Source organism: Pelodiscus sinensis, chromosome 2 (assembly GCF_049634645.1).
Source record: "Pelodiscus sinensis isolate JC-2024 chromosome 2, ASM4963464v1, whole genome shotgun sequence".
NCBI lineage: Eukaryota > Metazoa > Chordata > Testudines > Trionychidae > Pelodiscus > Pelodiscus sinensis.
In genome coordinates, this window is record NC_134712.1 from 55,658,211 (window position 1) to 55,677,725 (window position 19,515).

Sequence of the window (19,515 nt, forward strand, 5' to 3'; positions counted from 1 at the left end):
GCGGCGCGCGCAGCCAGGACGGAAGAGCCAGGTTGCTCTCGTGCCGGAGGAGCTGGGCGGGGCGGACGTGCTGCCCTGCTAGGCTCCCAGCCCCTTGCCCGCTACCATGGCGATCCGCAAGAAGAGCAGCAAGAACCCGCCGGTGCTGAGCCACGAGTTCATCGTTCAGAACCACGCGGACATCGTGTCCTGCGTGGCCATGGTCTTCCTGCTGGGCCTCATGTTCGAGGTGAGCCGCCCCCGCGCGACCCTGGCAGTTGCCCCTGCCCCCCCCCCCTCAGTGCCCTGTCCCCCCCCCCTCAGTGCCCTGTCCGTGGGCGAGGGGCGCGCGGGGCCGGAGGCGGGCGGCGCTGCCCCGCTGGTGGATGTGTGTGTAGCTGATACGCTGAGCTGGCCCAGCCGGTCGGGGATTGGGCTGCTCAGGCCCCTCCTCCGGCGGTGCGGGGGAGGGGAGGACGCGGAACACACCTCAGCGGCCCCCACCCCTCAGAGACCGCGGGCCCCCCACGCCTCAGAGCTCCTGTCGCCCCCTGTATCGCCCCCCACCCCCTGCCGGCGTTCACCGAGAGGGCTGCCGGCGGGGAGAGACCGACACGTTGTACGAGGGGCGGGCGGCCAGGGGGCGTGTTGGGGAAGGCGCTGTTGGAGCAGCTTTAGGCTCCGTTCGCTGGCTTGCCGCCCGCAATCCCCCCTCCCCGCTATCCTGGCCCCCTTGTGCCAGCACCGGCCCGGGCTGGGCTACAGGGGCCACCACCGCGCTGCCTCTCCTCCGGGCAGTAGTTTCAGGAGCGCCGGCTGCGGTTCCTGCCCTCGGCGGGGTTACGTGGCAGTCGGAGCGGAGCGGCTGCCGGGCGGGGGAGGGGAAGGGCAGGCGGGTGCTTAGCGCTGAGGGAGGCGGGGCGGCGGCTGGGGCCCAAAGGGGATGGTCTGTGGCTTGGCGGGGGGAGAGGCTGTAGAGCTGTCTTGGGAAGCGCGTTTCCTGCCCGCTGTGCGGTGGCCGGGACCAGGCAGTGAGACGCCCCGTGGGGCGGGATGGTGGCCCTGCCCCCAGCTAGCTCACGGGAACGGGGAGCAAACGGTGACGTGTCCAAGACTTGCCCTGGCTTACAGCCATTGCCGTGATCTGCCGCCCCTCGACTGAGGCGTCATGAGCAGCTACTTACTCGCTGCTTGATTTACACCCCCTTTCGCAAACACGTGTAAGAAACAACAACAGTGCTAGTGCTAGTCACTGAGCACCAATAATAGTGACACCTGGAGGAGCGCTTTGCATCTCCAGGCAGCACCCAAAGGAGGGGGAAAAAACCCTGTCTTCTCAAACAAGCATTTAATCTGAAATACGGACCTCAACAGCTAATGGGACAAAGCACAGCTTGGTCTAGGGTTGGGGCTTAACCAGTGTGGGCCCTGAGCACCCTATACCCCAATCACCAGGGAAACTCCCCACTTCTGCCTGTTCTTAATGGAGTGTAGAGCCATTGTCCAATCAGAAACCAGAGCAAATGCTCTGGGGTCTGGATGGCAGCATAATTCCCTTTTCCTCTCTGTATGGGGAGCAGTTGTGCCCCCTCAGAGTGGGAAGGCATGCCAGAGGTAGTGCATGAAGGTGGGGTCAATCCTCATGTTTCAGCAGTGTCTCCAGCACCACAATGAAGGGACTCAGCCTTCTCATACTGCTGTAGCCGGGTGATCCCATTTCAGGATCCATACTCCCAGCTGAGGTCTAACTGAGCATCTGCAGGGCGCTGCCTGGGGGAATATCAGCTAGATCCAGCATGGCATCTGCTTGTAGGCTCTTCTGGTTGGTGTCAGGGTCCCTCCGCTGCTTCTTCACCACCTCAAAAGAGTCAGTGATAAGCCATTTCCTGCCCATGGCTCCCTGTGTGTGGGTTCCCGGAGGGAGCAGCCACTGAGAAGACAGTTGTTAGTGGGCAGATGCATTCTGTTTTCCTGCCCTTGCAATTCAGTGGCTTATACCACCTGTTTGAATAGTAATTATTGGGAAGATGGATGACCTTGCCTTGCAAAAATCAGTTTCGCATTAGTGAAGATTTAGCATCCCAATTTAAAGATGCACCTGTTTGCGTACGCTCTCAACTGAGTTCTTATGACAACAGACCAGAAAAGTCTTATGCAGTTGCTAGGGGCAATAAAAATATGTTTAGGATAACTGAAATCCAGTTATTTTCTGACTGTTTCTGAGACAGTGGTTAAAAGCAAAAGTGCACTTACTGATTAGCTCATCTGATGAGGGAGAAAATTAAAACTAGTCTTCTGAATTTTAAGTTGCTGAAGGAAAAAGGACAAACTTGCCCACCCAATCCTATTTTGCAAAATGTTTCTTTTGTGTCTCTTCAGCAGCTTATTGAAGAAAGTGCACAAAGACTGGAGATATATGCACACACATACTCCCTTCAGAATAATAGTGATTTATTTTGAGCCAGATAAGCGATTCTGATTTTTAGCCTCAATTCAATGTGCTACTAGTGTCAGCGTTACCATGATTAAGAACATGATCAATACCTTATTTGTTTGAGCAGTCTAAAGATTTATAAGCATTTTGACATCATATTTTCCCAACTTGAATATTCTATATCAGAATCAACAGATTGGAGATTAGGAGTTTAAGAAAATATATCTCCTATGCTTTCTAAGGCTTGGGTCTGACAGCCAGACATGTCTGTCTTCCCAGATGTTTTTGGTCGTGAAGGCAATCTGTACACTGTTTTTGTAAGGAGACAGATGGATTTGAATTTTTTTCCTTTTTATGTATACCTGTGATTGTTTTCAAAAACAAAATGGTAATATTTAATTGTTTAGCAAGATCAGTTACTACAATTAATGTGGAAAAGACTCTTGTATGCTGGAGTGAAAGTTTTGAATTCTGTCTTTTCACTACATGCTATTCTGTAGTTACAAGGGCATTTGTTTTTACTATGAAAATGTTAAGCCTCTACAAATATTTAGTCTTTATGTTCAGTACCAACAAAAGTCTACCGAGGATTGTGCTTAAATGCGAGTATGTATTCTGTGACATGACAGTAGTAGTGCTGGAAGCAAAGAACAAAGAATGGCAACTGGAAATTTTCTTTGTACAGGAAATGGGATTTTATGGTCTTTTGCTATTTTGAGCTTTGTAATACTTTCCCAAACATTAGGGGTGTAGTGTAGATCAGTGTAGCGATGTGAACAGCTAGTCAACTATCTGATAAGCAAATGCTTATCTGATAGACTAGTCACTCCCCTTCCTCCCCCCGCACTTGCTGCCTCCATCGGAAAGAGGCCGGGAGGGGACATGCTTCAAAGAAGCAGCGTCATGTGGAGGTTGGGGGTCTGCTGCTGTGAAATGCTGCATGAAGCCTAGGGCTAGCTGGGGACTCCTCAGCTGACCCCAGGCTCCATGTGACACTGCCACTTTGAAATGCCACTAGGAGCATGGGACAGCGGATGACTGCTTTGAGTATACTTCCAAGGCAGAAGCACTGTTATCGACTAATCGAATAGTTGATGCAAATTGCATTGACTATTCAATTAGCCAGTTAATCTAAATAACATCCCTACGAGCTGTCCAGGAGCAGCATTGGCTGGCTGACTTTATTCTGGACTGTACTGAAAAATATATTAAACAATGGCATCACTACTCTAGTTGCAGTCTGTTCATTGTGTTCATTTTTTTGTGTGATTATATTTTTGTCTATTGAGAGGTTTCTAATTCTCTTGAGTCTGATATGCAGTTAACTTTTTTGAAAGGGTGTATCAGCATCAGCTTTATATTCTTTCAGCCATTCCTACCCTCCTGTTTGTGTGTGATTATTTCATTATTTTTAGTTGCAATGTTAAAATCGAGTTGGAAACAAGGCTACGACCAAAGATCAAAGGTAGTTAAAAATAGATGTCTTGTATTTGTAATATGTAGATATAATAGAATGGAGCATGTTGGAAAGGGAATTGTGGCTTGTGTTGTTTGTTAAATGTGGTGGAAGGGAATTAACTGATAAATAGGCAGATTAGGAAAGACTTTTCAGAAAGACTTGTTAAAGAATTCTGGCAATGCTCAATCTCTGCATTGTGGGAGTTTGTTTCCCTAGGTTGACTTTCATCTAGGAGAATACCTGCCAGATCAGCTAACTTTGCCAAGCAGGCTGCCTCCATGCTTCTTCTGTTCCAGCCATGCTCAATGTGTTTTATGATCAGTGAACGTTGGTTTACTTTAATTTAGCTTTTATAGCACTCACTTTGTCTTGTTCTTTCAGATTACAGCAAAAGCAGCTGTCATTTTTGTTACCCTTCAGTACAATGTTACCATTTCTACTACAGGTATGTGCTTTTGAGTAATTACATGCTAGTCCCATGGTGTAGACAGAATTTTCATAAATTGTTGGTAGGCTGTACTGTCCTAAAACTGAGTACAGTAAAACTCCATTAGTCGGCAGCCAATGCTCCGGGACTCCAGGGTTCCTGATGGTGCCGGACTATCAGAAGTGCTGGGGCAGCCGGACAGGCTTCCCCCATTCAGATGCTGCTGAAACTGACCAGCAGCTAAATCGGGAAAGCCGGGAGCAGAGCAGCTGGGATGCTGCCGGGTTGGTCTCGTAGCGCTGCCCCTCAGGGCTGCAGGACCAACCCAGCAGCACCCCAGCTGCTCTTGGGGACACCTGGGGCAGAGCAGCTGGGGTGCTGCGTGGTTGGTCCCGCAGCGCCGCCCCTTGGCGCTGCGGGACCAACCCGGCAGGACCCCAGCTGCTCTGCCCCAGGGGTCCCCGATTCAGCTGCTGCTGAAACAGATCAGCGGCTGATTCCAGGAAGCCCCGGGCAGAGCAGCTCTGCCCCGGGCTTCCTGGAATCAGCCGCTGATCTGTTTCAGCAGCGGCTGAATCGGGAACCCCTGGAGCAGAGCAGCTGGGGTGCTGCCGGGTTGGTCCCGCAGCCCTGAGCGGCAGCGCTACGGGACCAACCGGGCAGTACCCCAGCTGTTCTGTCCCAGGCATCCCGAAGAGCAGCTGGAGTGCTGCTGGGTTGGTGCCGTAGCACCGCCCCTCGGCGCTGCGGAACCAACCCGGCAGCACCCCAGCTGCTCTATTGCAGGCATCCCCGATTCAGCTGCTGCTGAAACTGACCAGCAGAGCCGGACTATTGTAACGGGGGGCTATGAGGGGTCTGGGGTGGCATCCCCTCCCACCCCACTCCAGACCTCTCATAGCCCCCCCCCCCTTCTGATAGTCCGTCATATCTGATAATCCGGCACCCCCTGGGTCCTAAAGGTGCCGGATTATCGGAAGTTTACTGTATTTATTGTAAGGTTAGTTATGTGTAACTCTAGATGCAGGACAAGTCATTCTTACTGATCTACTCTTAATTCTTAAAGTATATAATTTGAGAGTGTCTTGTTGTGTTTATAATTAGGGATGTTAGATACAGTAATTGAATAGTTGTGTAACTGCATCAAAATGTAGCACTTGCCCGACTTCGAGAATGTCCGGAGTCAAGGCCAGCAGCCAGTGTCAGGCAGCAGCACGGAGTGGCAGGCGGGAGCTGGTCTGCTAGGGGAGCTGATTTAAAAAAGTTTCCCCACAAAGACCAGAGGCAGAGGCAGCAGCGCAAGGTGACACAGCCCCTGTCAATGAGGGATCTGAGCTCCCTGCAGACAGGCTCCTTAGACCCTGCTATGGATGGGCTGCTCCACTGAATGCTGGAGCAACCTGTGTCTGTGGGGAACTTGGGTCACCCATGGATGAGGCTGCTATTGCGGAGCAGCCTCCCCAATCCCCCTCCCCTAGGCTGTTGCCTCTGACAGAGGAAGCAGCACGGGGGGAGAGGCAGCTGGCACTGGTTCCTGCGTTCTGTAGGAGGCTGTGTGGAGGCGGGCTGGTGGGTCCACAGAGCTGACACACATGGAGAACCAGCTTAAAAGCTAGCACCCTACACATCGGCTCCTGCCTGCTCCCCTTTTCCTCCATGCTGTTGTGCCTCTATTTGCCCAGGTTTATCAGTTAATCATGTAGTTGTTTACACGTTGATATCCCTATTGATTATATTAAAATATTGCCTGATGCAGAGATGCCCATGAATCCTCTTAATATCTTTTTGTTTAGCAGTCTCCACTATTACATGATATTCTATGCTAGACAGAGGGAACAAAATAATTTAAAATAATCAAGAAGGAACTGCAAGAGTTGAAATGTGGAGTTTAAATACATTAGTCATCTTTTCCATTGTGTATCTCTACAGACAAATTTAGACTTAGTTTATAATAACAATCACCAATTCCCTCCCACTAAACTAGTGTGTTATCCAGTGATTAAATTATTAACTTGATTTCAATTTGTATCCAGAGGAATATTTCAATACTGCTTTGAGCAATAGACAAACTTGTAAATGATTGGAGTAAACAGGATGTTTATAATAGCTTTCTAAAGATAAACTTTGGTTTTGTTTTTCAGAAGAGCAGTCTACAGAAACAATCTCTCTCTATCATTATGGTATCAAGGACTTGGCTACAGTTTTCTTCTACATGTTGGTAGCAATAATCATCCATGCAATTATTCAGGAGTATGTGCTGGATGTAAGTACAAAATATGCATTTCTTCAGTTAAGATAAATATTGTATGAATTACTGTTGTAAGATTTAATTAGAATGCACAGCTACATTGCATTGAATTTTAGGTATTTCGTGGAAATAGTACATATGAAACATCTAACCATTTTCCCCCTAAAACAAATGGGTCAACAGGTGTATCAATAATATAAATATCTTTTGTTTTAGAAAATTAACAGGAGAATGCACTTTTCCAAAACAAAACACAGCAAGTTCAATGAATCTGGACAACTTAGTGCATTTTACCTCTTCTCGTGTGTTTGGGGCACAAGTATTCTTATCTCTGTGAGTATAATTTTTATCTTTCTTTTACATTGTCAGATCTCAAAAGCTTGTTTGTAACTTTTGTGCTATGAACATTACAGTACTGTAAAATCTCGAGTATAATGCGCACTTCTTTCCGATTTTTTTCTGGGTCAGTCGGTACACATTATACATAGCAGTTATTTTTTAAAGTTTTATTTTGGCTCCCGGACAAGGCGAGGAGCTGGCGGCACCACCAGGCTGCAGCACCTTGGCTCCTTCAGGCTGCGCCCGGGGGGGCCCATGGCAGGCTGGGAATGGAGAGCGAGCCACAGAGCGTGCCGCCCCCTGGATGCAGCAGGCCACGGGAGGAGAAGGCGGCGAGACACTCTGCCGAGGGGCCGCCAACTGCCCTGGGGTGTCCTGGCCAGGGCCGTCCCCCCTACTCTTGGCTGCAGCTGCCGATGATGGCCGGGTCCAGGCTGTGGGTCTTGCGGAGCCTCCACTTGAAGAGGCTCTTGGAGGAGGTAGCTGCACCCGGGGGCCCCCGCGGCAGGCATGAGCTAGGCGCAGCGCCCAGGGCCAGCTCCAGGAAGTGGATGAGACTGGGCTTGGTGCTGGCGGACCTGTTGGCAGGAGTGTAGATATATAGGTGCGCATTATATATAGGAGTTCAGTTTTTTCCCTGATTCTGACATTGAAAAAGCAGGGTGCGTATTAAACATAGGTGTGCATTATACTCGCGATTTTTACGTTAAGTGTATTACTGCCATGTATTTTAATATTAGATAATAGAAGTCTTTTGCATGATGTTGTGTTTAGAGCTCTGTCACAGCCAGTGCTTGTGATTGTAGATTTTAGAGTTTCTGCCTTTCAAACAAATCAATTTCTGAGTATTGGACTGAGTCAGGATTCCTTATCTTTGTTCTATGACTATACACAAGTGACCGTACTTCTCATTACTTGCCTCTAAAATTGAATATATCTTTCCTTTACTTTTATTTATATCTATCTATATCTAGCTATCTAATATATACATAAAAGGAAACATTTTCCTACAGGATAACAGAGTGATATCATCACGTCACTCTGCGTCCTGCCTGCCTCATCCCCCTCTCCAAGCTCAAGTCTAACCTTGCTGCTTCCCCTCAACACCTAGAATAGCTATTTTAAATCAAGCCCCTACTCCCTTTCCTCCACCCCACAGGGCTTTCTACACCAAGAGACATGGCACAGTAGCCAGCAGACCCCACATGACAGCTGTGGGGTATGGTGCTGGGGACAGGTGCTAGGGACAGGGCTCTGAGCCTGGCTTACATGCCAGCAGTGGGCTGGTGGGTGCTCCTGCACCACTAGGTTCTTGGGGAGCTGGAGCACAGTGCCCAACCGCCCGGAGTCCAGCTGACCTCTTGCAGAGTTGCCCCTCCACAATGGCTGCATTTAACACGGCAACCAGAGCACCCCAAGCTGCCCAAGGGAGCCACCACACCGACTTGTCTGCTCCTTCCCATCTGCTCATGACGGATTGCTCTGGCCTCTGCGGGCAGGGTTTGGACAGTGAGCAGCAGAGGCAGGACTGCACAGGTGGGAGGTTGGGACAGTGCCCCCTGTGCTTCTGCTTTCCCCACCTCAGCAGGTTGCAGTGCCCCAGACCACTGCGTGCACATGGTACTTGGGCCTCGCTGCGCTCCACGTAGGGCAGGCAGGCACCCCTGTGTGTGCTGCAACTGGGGGGGTAAGGGAAGGGAGACCTGGGTTGGCGTGGCAGGGGTGGGAGAAGAGGGGAGGACAGAGAAGAGGGCCCAGGCTGGCATGGTAGGGGAGGGAGAAGGGACCCTGGCTTATGGGGAAAAGGGGTCTGGACTAGCGTGGCCATAGCCCAGTCCTCCCCAGTGGCTGGGGGAGAGCCAGGGTTGCATACCCGCCACTGGGGGAGAGGTGGGGAGCACAGCGAGCAGAAGGCAGAGCTCCCTAGTTTCTAGAAGCAGATGTCTTTTTTTTTTTCTTGTCCCCGGTAACAGTTGCATCAGCAAGTGTTGAGTAACTTTACTAGTATAGTTATCATTATAGATATGCTGGAACTAACTCCATGTATGAATAGAAGAAGAACATAGTAAGAGTGCATTTTCTAGTTTCACTTGTACTGCTTCCAAATGTACTGTAAATGAGAAATGTGGCAGACTTTCATCACAGGCTTCTGTATTTATTGTCTGTGCTGTGATTGAAAGGTAACCAATAGTGTTATGTATTTTCAGGAGAACTATGTATCAGATCCAATGTCTCTGTGGAAGGACTACCCACACATGATGATTCCGTAAGCTTTATTCCTTCTTCAGTGTTTGAAAGTAGTATTAATTCTTCAAGTTTTATAGCGTGGACTAGATACTTGGTTTACACTAATGGGTGGAGTGATGGAAGTGGTTAAAATCTCTTCTTAGAACTTGATGCCTCACTACTTTAATGAAATTACCAAAAAATCGTATTTCTTTAGGGCAATATTAGCAATTTCATTGTTTTGCAGTAAGCTGTTAGCCAGTTCTTTTAATATCTTTTTTTGGATCATTATTGCTATCTGAAAACCTTATTTCTGGAAATAGTATTGAGAAAATGCTGTATTTGTTTTATTGTAACTAAGTTTAAACAACTGTGTAGAAAACTTTTGAGAAGTGTCTCTTTGGACTATAGTTAAAAATATTTTTATTTTATTGCTGTACTGTGCAGGTTTCAAATGAAGTTTTTCTACATCTCACAGTTGGCATACTGGTTTCATGCTTTTCCAGAGTTGTACTTCCAGAAAACCAAAAAAGTAAGTTGAGAATTTCTTATCTTAATGGTGAAAATATTGCTGTGCTTTCATAAGTCCAGAATGAGGGTTTCAGCATGATTATAAAATTTAAATGTTTGTTTTAGCCAGTATCTTTTTTTTGTAGAACAATATCTGAATATGCTTTTGATTTTCTGTATCAAAAAGCTGATTAGATAGCTGCATATTTATTGAAGAATGTGTTGAAGCATTTTTCTAAGTAGCTACTTGAAATACCTGTAATTGTTTCAATATCTCCTTTGTCAATAGAGCTGTTTTTCACAGTGGAAACTATCATTGTAATACTGCTTCCCTGCAATCTGTATTTGCAAATAGAATTGTCCTTCTAACACACACTTTAAAGAACTGCAAATCAAAAATTAATTTACAAGAAAAACTCTCCATTTTAACTGTTCAACTGTTAACATTTTTATAACAATGTTATTCATAATTTTCACCCTTTGGGTGAAAGTTGAATTGAAACGGTTAGTCCAATATGGCAAAATCAAAGTACAGGCAGTCCCCGAGTTTCGCGGATCTGACTTACGTTGGATCCGCAGTTACGAACGGGGCTTTTCTTGCCCCAGAGGACGTGAGCGGCGGGATGCCCAGATGCGCCGTGGTCCCGCCGCCCCCGTCCTCCGGGGCGAGAAAAGCTGCTCCGCGTCTCCCTGGTCTGCTGGGGACCCCCCCCCCCAGCAGACCAGGGAGACGCGGAGCAAAGACGCGGAAGACGTGGGCAGGGAGACAGCCCAGACCAGGGAGATGACCACCCAGACCACCAATGTCTCCCTGGTCTGCTGAGATGAGCCCCCCCCCTCCCCCCAGCAGACCAGAGAGACGCGGAGCAGCTTTTCTCGCCCCGGAGGACGCAGGCGGCGGGACCGCGGTGCATCTGGGTGTCCTGCCGCTCGCATCCTCTGGGGCGAGAAAAGCCCCGTTCGTAACTGCCCTTCTCTTCCCCCCCCCCCCCCTCCCCCCCAGCAGACCAAGGAGACACGGAGCAAAGCCGTGGAGGATGTGGGTGGGACCGTGGCGATTCTCGGCGGTCCCGCCACCCGTGTCTCCCTGGTCTGCTGGGGGGAGGGGGGGGATGCAGCTAGTGCGCCCCCCCCCCCCCCCCCCCCCCAAAGCAGACCAGGCTTTTCTCACCGACGACGCCTGGGATAGAGCAGCTGGGGCGCTGCCGGGTTGGTCCCGCAGCGCTGCACCTCATGCCAAACTAACAAGTCATGCCAAACTAATCTGATAGCTTTCTTTGATAGGATAACGAGCCTTGTGGATAAGGGAGAAGCGGCGGATGTCATATACCTAGACTTTAGTAAGGCATTTGATATGGTCTCGCATGATATTCTTATTGATAAACTAGGCAAATATAACTTAGATAGGGCCACGATAAGGTGGGTGCATAATTGGCTGGATAACCGTAGTCAGAGAGTTGTTGTTAACGGTGCTAAATCCTGCTGGAAAGGGATAACAAGTGGAGTTCCGCAAGAGTCTGTTTTGGGACCCGTACTGTTCAATATCTTCATCAACGATGTAGATATTGGGATAGAGAGTACGCTTATTAAGTTTGCAGAGGATACGAAACTGGGTGGGGTTGCAACTTCTTTGGAGGATAGGGACATAATTCAAAATGACCTTAGCAAGTTAGAGAAATGGTCAGAGGTAAACAGGATGAAGTTTAATAAAGAGATATGCAAAGTGCTCCACTTAGGAAGGAACAATCAGGTACATTACATACAAGATGGGAAGCGCCTGTCTAGGAAGGAGCATGGCGGAAAGGGATCATGGGGTCATAGTGGACCACAAGTTGAATATGAGTCAACAGTGTGATGCTGCTGCAAAAAAAGCAAATATGATTCTAGGTTGTATCAACAGGTGTGTTGTAAGCAAAACTCGTGAAGTCATTCTGCCGCTCTACTCTGCACTAGTTAGGCCTCAGCTGGAGTACTGTGTCCAGTTCTGGGCGCCAGATTTCAAGAAAGATGTGGAGAAATTGGAAAGGGTACAGAGAAGAGCGACAAGAATGATTAAAGGTCTAGAGAACATGACCTATGAAGCCAGGCTTCATGAACTGGGCTTGTTTAGTTTGGAAAAAAGAAGATTAAGGGGGGACATGATAGCGGTTTTCAAATATCTAAAAGGGTATCACAAGGAGGAAGGAGAAAATTTGTTCCTCTTGGTTTCTGAGGACAGGACAAGGAGTGCAGCAAGGGAGGTTTAGATTGGACATTAGGAAAAAATTCCTAACTGTCAGGGTGGTCAAATATTGGAATAAATTGCCAAGGGAGGTGGTGGAATCTCCCTCTCTGGAGATATTTAAGAACAGGTTAGATAGACATCTGTCAGGGATGGAGTAGACAGAGCTTGGTCCTGCCTTGAGGGCCAGGGGCTGGACTCGATGACCTCTTGAGGCCCCTTCCAGTCCTATGATTCTATGATCAGATGCTTCAGAGGAAAGTGTTAGACGTACAAAGCTGTAAGTTGGGTCTACATAAGATTGGTTTATGCCTTGAGGAATGAGTTTATAATCCCTTCAATTTTTGTAAGTAAGCATGGCTATTCCATTTTCCTTCCAAGTGTCTAATTTTTTTAATCCTGCTAATTTCTTGACAACACTATCATTTAGGCCAAATATTTTCTCTATATACTATTATGTTTTATGTAAACAAAGTTAACTGTGGTCTTCTGATTTAGTAAAGACAAATGTTTGAGTTTTTCCTTGAAGTTTCCATTTCAAACTTTTGTTTAATTAGTAGTCTAAGCTTTCACTAAAATATTTTTTTCCATGACTGATGTTTATTACTGCGTTGGTAACAAATATTATCTTCTTTGCCAACTTCAGGGAATCCTAAATAGATAGATAATCCTATCTATTATGCCATGGGGGTAGGGTACTGGACTTGATGACCTCTCGAGGTCCCTTCTAGTCCTAATATTCTATGGTTCTGTGATATCTTTAACCCACATGGTCAGCTCAAGAAATTTTAAGAGGCACATTTTTGTTTAATTTAGTAAAGGGAGTTAGAGTAAAATAAAATATTGTATACAACCCAGTATACCTTATCTTGGGTTGTGAATAGATGTGAGTTCAGTAGCATAATTTGACGACTTCAAAAGTGTATATTTTTTTTCCAAAAAACTAACTAGTTTCAGAAGTTACTTTTCACGAAGAGAAGTAGAAAAGACTTAAGCCATGTCTATGCTATGAGAAGGTTGACTTTTTAGCACCTGATTTTGTGAAGTCAGTGTGTCCCCATTGTGTATAAAAATTTGACGTAGTTTGAAGTAGGGCATCCTTAGTAGGATGGCTACTGTCAACTTTGAGAGAGAGTTATCCAGCAGTGCCAGTGCCTCTTTGCATTCTGGGTTATGTTCCTAGTTCAAGCTGGGACCAAAACTGTGCAGTGGGTGGTTCTGGGTAGGTCATCAGCGTCCCATAATGCAATTGTTTTCCACTTCTCCTCCCCCTCCCCACTTGAAAGCAACAGCAAACAGTCTTTTTGTGCCCTCTTTTACCTTGATTATTTGCACAGATGCCATAGCAACATATGGCGTGTAGTGTAGGATCGTATGGGTGACTCTTTAATATTTGTAAGTGCTTTATAATTAATCTTAAATCACTGTGTCTCCTTTCACTTTCTCTGGCCCTACTCTATTCTTATCTTTTCCTCCTGCCTTTTCAATCTCATCCTCTCTCTACTCTTTTAGCTTCCATGTGGTGTGATCCAAATGGAATCAGTTAATCCTAACTTGAAGTGTTGGCACATATATGGGTATAATTGCTATTTCTAGTAATAAAATATACTATACTATTATAAAAGGAAGCATTAATGTGTCTGAGCTAGAGATGTAAACTCACATTTAATCAGTTAACCCAGTTTAATCTTTGGAAAGGTGGCGGGGGACCGCTGCTGGCAGGCGCAGGAGACTGCCAGTTGGTGATGTTTACCATGTAACCAGTTAACCGATTTACCCATTCACATCCCTAGTCTGAGCAACCTAAATTAAATGTACACAGTTTGTGACCATGAAAACATTGTGTCCTATAGACTAATTCAGTCTTCTGTCCAATAGGAAGATATCCCTCGCCAGCTTGTCTACATTGGACTTTATCTTTTTCACATTGCTGGAGCTTATCTTTTGAAGTAAGTTGGTTTTAAACTAAATTTCATTGGATTTATTTTCTACCATAAATATTTCATAAAATGTTTGAATACTTGGTGTGCTCTTGTTTTGATAGCCTCACCCGTCTTGGACTTGTTCTTCTGGTGTTGCATTACTTCGTTGAATTTCTCTTTCACATCTCCCGCCTTTTTTACTTCAGTGATGAAAAGTATCAGAAAGGGTAAGTATTTATCATAACTTCAGCAAAAGAAAGTTTGTGGCTGACAGGTTTTCTGCAGTTCATCACCAAGAAGTTGGTATTTCTGTTGCACAATGCCCACAATAAAAAAGTTCAGTTAGAATTTGCTTTGCCTTCAGAAGTGCGGCTTCTATTTCTAATTTAGAGTGTGCTATAAAACAAGTAATTTCATCTTACCCTGTTTACCCACTCAAACAGTTGTAGATAAAGCAAAATTTTGTTCCTTATTTTATAATTTATGTTCAGACATGCAAGAAAATTGTAATGGTATACTTACTATGTCACCAACATTGACATAATTCCAAATTAAATTCTTCAAATTCATAGCTGCTAAAAAGTATCTGTTTCATTGTTTCCCCAGTAATAGAGAGCACAGTCATTGATTTTACAACCTTCTTGTATTTGGTGGAAAATGGAAGTTAAAGGCTCCACTGAGAGGTTTTTTTTTTTTCCTATTAAGCTTTTAGCTTACCATCAAAATTATTAGCTGTCAATTAACAACTTTATTGTACCCCTGAAAAATAACATTTTGAAATTGGATAGTATCTAGTGTTTGCTTATGCTTATCCTTAAAATTAGGCATAAATGAGAGTGCTGTTTATGACATAACTTTGTATCTTAAATGTGGTGATAGTCTATTGCCATTTCTTTTTTGTAATTAAAAAAAACCTCAATTATTGCAGCAATTTCCTTACTTACAGATGTTATATAGCCCCTCATAATGGAAATAAATAGTAAGATTAATGGTTTTCTGATGTAATCCAAGTAATGAATATGCATTTTTATTGACTTGTGGCATTTTCTTTGTAGGTTTTCAATGTGGGCGGCTCTTTTTGTTTTCGGAAGGCTTCTGACTTTGATTCTTTCTGTTCTTACTGTTGGCTTTGGTCTGGCGAGCGCAGAGAATCAGGGCCTGAATTTAAATACTGGAAATTTTAACATGCTGGCTATCAGGTATGGTAAATTCCATATTTGGAGAGATTTGTGCACAAGATTTTAAACTCTATATGTTTTTGTCAAAATAACATACTATAATCTTGCCCGTTTTTAATTATTTCTGATAAGTATTTTGAAATTACCAAAATAATTGAAAATATCATATTGTTACTGTGTTGTTTTGACAAAATATGCAGAACTTTGCAGAATTTTAATTTAAAAAAAATTTTTTTTGACGTAGAAACCTGGTATTTTTAAGGGAATTTTGCACGGTACAATCTGGGTATGAGCAGCTCTGTAGGGCGTCTAGGTTGGGGGGGAGGAGTAACTGGATGCACGGGGTTTGTGGTAGGGATGTTAATTGTATATTTGTGTAAACATGCAACCAGTGACATTTGAGCGTTTACGCACGGTGGGCAGGCGAGCACTGGCTCCTGCATCTCCACACACAAGTAAACGCACACACCCTGTGCTTGGCTGTGATGAGGGCAGGCGGCTCTTTGGGAGCCCGTGCTTGTTCGGAGCCAGATTATAAAATGACTCCCCCCCCCCCCCCGAGCATCAGCTCCTGCCTCCTCTACCCTTGCACTGCTGCCTCTGTGGGAAGCAGCAAGGGGGAGTGGGGGGGTTAACTGTTAAGATTAAGGAATAAGCCCAGGTTTATCTGTTAATCATGTAAATGAGTACATGCTAACAATCCTAGTTCATTGGGGGAGGGATTCAGGGTGCAGGAGGAATTGGGACTCTGTCAGGAAAGCCAGGTGTTGGTGGTTAGACCTCAGGACTGGGGAGACTGAGTGCAAAGGGGGTGGGGTGGTCAGGGTGCAGCTGGCTGGGGCTCTGTAGCGTGGGAATTGGGGGGAGGGGCAACTGTTTATGAAGAGGCTGAGATCTGCGGGGTGGGGGCTCGATGAGCAGGTACTGGGTGTGAGGGGCTCCTGGTACAGATGGACATTGGTGGGGGGGGTTTTCAGGCGTGCAGGGATGGGTGCTGGTAAGTGGTGGGATCTAGATGCACAGGTGTTAGATGGTCAGAGGGAGTGGATCCCTGTACAGAGATCTCTACCCCAGTGACTGAGGAGTGACGGACCAAGGAAATTGGGGGAGGGCATCCCTGTGTACAGGGAGCTGTTCCCTTTGACCACCCAACTCCTGCACTCATACTTTTCTGCCAAGCCTCACTTCCCCACCTTGCAGCCAAACCCCACTGGAACTGCTACCCCACTGACTTCAACTACTGCACCCAGACACACCACTCCTCCCAGTATAGAACTTCCTGCAGTCAGGGAGCTTTCTGGGTGCCATCTGACCCAATCCCAGCTGCTCCATGCAGCGTTTTGGTTATCCGTGGTAACATGATACAGTTAGGAGCCATGCTATTGTCATATCCTGTAGGGTACTATGCTCACTCTGCCTTTCAAGGTTTTAATTTGTGTATGAAAATACTGCTGGTGTCCGTGTTATCTTATGGAATAACTTCATAGTTTCATGGGACATAAAATACAAATCTATGCTTTTCGCATAACCATTGCCTGCTGGTAATCTGAAGAGCTTTTCTGACAAACATGGGAAAGGAGAGAGCATGCTACAGGAAGTAGTCAGAACCAGACTGATTTGTGTCTCATAAAAACACACGATAAAAATGAGTATTTGCATACTGGGAAGAGTTTTTAACTTGTCTTTTGCAAAGAATCATTGTTTTCTGGCTTTCATGTCTGAGGAAATTATATACATGTCAGAGCAAATCAGTGGCTTCTCTTGACAAATACAAAGCTTGAGGGTTAGGTGTTTGGTAAACTTGACAAACTTAGTGACATGCTTTCATCTGCTAATTGTTTACATGTCTACCTCTGCTGTGTCTTAAATCTGTTTATAGAATCATTGTACTGTCATCAATCTGTGGAACTCAAGCCTTTATGATGTGGAAGTTCATTAATTTCCAGCTTAGAAGGTGGAGAGAACATTCTTCTCAGCCTCAATCACTGAAGAAGAAATTTGTAACAACTAAAGGCAGGCCATCCAAAAAAGAGAGAGGTTTGTGTTGCAAGATTTTTCTTTCTGAGGACAGAGATTAAAGTGCTGTTGTCTGCTGTGTGACGAGAGATTTTTGGTTTTGCCACTTGAATTCATACTGGATAGAAATTAGTATTGGTGGTTGATGGCAAGGAGGGATAACTTTGTTCTCACTGGCTATTTATAATCCAGATAAAAATACGAAGGGTTGCTCTCAAATACTCACCTGACCAGTTTGCCAAATTAAAGGGATATCTTAAAAATCTGTAACTGTTTTAAGACTTTGCAGGTCATCTCTGAATTGCATTTTGTTTTTTAACTCTCAGGCCGCAAAGACATATGAGTAATCCTTTTTTAAAATTTCTTTTAAAATTGGCTGTGGGGCTTATGCTTTAGTTGGCACCAGAGAGGTGTAAACGTTAGTAACCAATAAGCTAGTGTGAATAAACTGTCCTTCTTGGACTCTTGCTGGTGTGCACTAGCAATTCACTGGTGCCTGTTACTGTAGTCCTGAAGCAATACAATGTAAGAGGCACAAGATAAGGTCTAGTATATCCCAGTAAGGTCCACAATAGGACAGTTAGTGTGTAGGTTGACATTTACACCTCTCTGGTTCTCGGGCAACATGTAGGCAGTTTGCCTAAGAGAACAATTGGCCATTTTTGGAGTTACAGTGTGATGTAAGACTTTAGGCTCTCTATTTGTTCAAGTAAATAACAGGCTCTTCCCGCTGGGTTTGCAGGTTAAAGTAAACTGGATTTGTGCTTCCAAGCCACTTAAGACTCAACTTCAAGCTCCTAGAGTTGAAAATTTATATTTATTCATCACATTTCTATTATTCTCACTATTATTTTTTAAAAATCAAACAGAAAACCTGAGTTTATTTACATTGTAATCTAATTAGTTTTACAATGATTCAGCTTCAATTTTAATCACTTTTTAAAAAATCATGTGATATTAAAAATCATAATAAAAATCAGTAAATTAAGCTGTAACATCCTCTCTGTGTGATGTAGGTGAGTACAGAGGTGTCCAGGATACAAACTTCAGGTTGGATATTGGTACATCACATATGAAAACACCAAAAGACACTTAACTTGAATTGTTGTATTTTAACAAACTACATAATTTTAGATGTTGTAACTACCCTTGGAGCCTTCTGATAGCTTTTGAGGATTTATAACTACTTTTCCCATTTAATTTTTGTCTGTTTTGTTCCTCTGTGAAAAACCATGGGAGAGGGGGAAAAATTAAAGGAAAAAGTGCCTTAGAATTCTTCCAAAAGTGTCTTTTCTTCCCTTTAATATTATATACAACTTTATTTCCATTGTGAAGACTCAATCCTGGCAGGGATATGTGTTAAGTTCATGTAATTGAGTGCAGCAAGCCCTTCACATGCCAACATAAGGTTGTGTCAGAGGTAGCTGTAGAATTAAAATGTATACATAATGAGATTGAGACTTTGGTGATTGTGTGGGGTTGGAGCTAGATGGATTTATACGTATATGCTACCCTTTCTCTAGGAAGAGAATATAAAATGGTGTGACAGGTCCTGGTAGTACAGAGATTTGGTCCCAACTTTTTTCTCCCAGTGCGAGAGTATTTGACTTGTGTCCCTTTTTTTCTTCCTGGCTTTACTTGTTTCAGATAAAGCCCAGAAGCAAGCCAACAGGGGACCAGTAAGACAGACTAATTTAGTTACTTACCCATGATTCAGGCAGAACTGAGTCTTTAAGATGAAATTGGAATGTTGATGGGTGGTTTGCATTCAAGGTCAGCAGAAGCTTGAGTTATTGCAGGTGACTGCTGTACTGTCAAACGTATGGATGTGATTATTAGGACCAAACTGTTGTCTGCTCGTGGGTGTTCTTGTGGTCATATTGGTGGGTGGCAGCCTTTAGTTAGACAAACTACAGGAATTCCCAGTTCTGTGATGTTGCTGTTGCTCCGTTCTGCTGGGGATTCTAGGATGCAACAATGAAGTGTCACTTCAGTTATGAGTGGTGGGTTTTTAGCATTCATCGTGCCAGAGTTAGTGTGGGAGAGTGCCAGATGGTAGTGATGTGGAAAGTGGTTTGGCAAGGAAAACTAAATTTAAAGCCCCTATGGCACTTTGCCTGAATCTGTAGATTCTTCAGATGTTGTCTACCATGGTTTATTTCAGAATATACCCAACTTAATTGCAAGGGTACAGCGGTTTTAAGAAATCCACAGCCTAAGGACACACTATTGGATAGTCAAGGGTTAAAAAGGCTTAATTTCCAAATCTTGTTATGGAAGCATAGTAGAGATGGTTTGGGAGCTGGATGGATCTTGGGTTTCTTTTCAGGAGCTATCTTTTCTGAATTTAAGGTTGCATAAGAGCCTGTCTGAGCTGGTATTTTCGGCATTTTCAAAAAAAACCAAACCAGAATGAAGAACTACAAGCAGTCCCCGGGTTACATACAAGATAGGGACTGTAGGTTTGTTCTTAAATTGAATTTGTATGTAAGTCAGAACTGGTACATATTGTAGGGGAAACTCTAGCCAAACATTTCTCCAGAGCTCAGTTTTATT

At 45.0% G+C, this 19,515-nt stretch overlaps 1 protein-coding gene and 1 long non-coding RNA gene across 2 annotated transcripts in view; one reads left to right on the forward strand and one right to left on the reverse strand.

Moving 5' to 3' along the window:
• The window catches only part of TRAM1 (translocation associated membrane protein 1), a 22,669-nt gene continuing 3,154 nt past the window's right edge, over positions 1-19,515 (forward strand). The window contains exons 1-10 of the mRNA XM_075920538.1: positions 1-229; positions 4,254-4,317; positions 6,441-6,562; positions 6,764-6,880; positions 9,094-9,152; positions 9,560-9,644; positions 13,722-13,792; positions 13,888-13,992; positions 14,821-14,964; positions 16,823-16,980. Of these exons, the coding sequence (XP_075776653.1) occupies positions 107-229; positions 4,254-4,317; positions 6,441-6,562; positions 6,764-6,880; positions 9,094-9,152; positions 9,560-9,644; positions 13,722-13,792; positions 13,888-13,992; positions 14,821-14,964; positions 16,823-16,980 (1,048 nt within the window). The 5' untranslated portion in view covers positions 1-106. The remainder of the gene's footprint in view (positions 230-4,253; positions 4,318-6,440; positions 6,563-6,763; positions 6,881-9,093; positions 9,153-9,559; positions 9,645-13,721; positions 13,793-13,887; positions 13,993-14,820; positions 14,965-16,822; positions 16,981-19,515) is intronic.
• Positions 13,937-19,515, reverse strand: part of LOC142827035 (uncharacterized) — a 26,865-nt gene continuing 21,286 nt past the window's right edge. Inside the window, exons 2-3 of the long non-coding RNA XR_012901401.1 lie at positions 18,666-18,923; positions 13,937-14,074 (exon numbers count right to left, since the gene is read on the reverse strand). This is a non-coding gene — a long non-coding RNA (uncharacterized LOC142827035). The remainder of the gene's footprint in view (positions 14,075-18,665; positions 18,924-19,515) is intronic.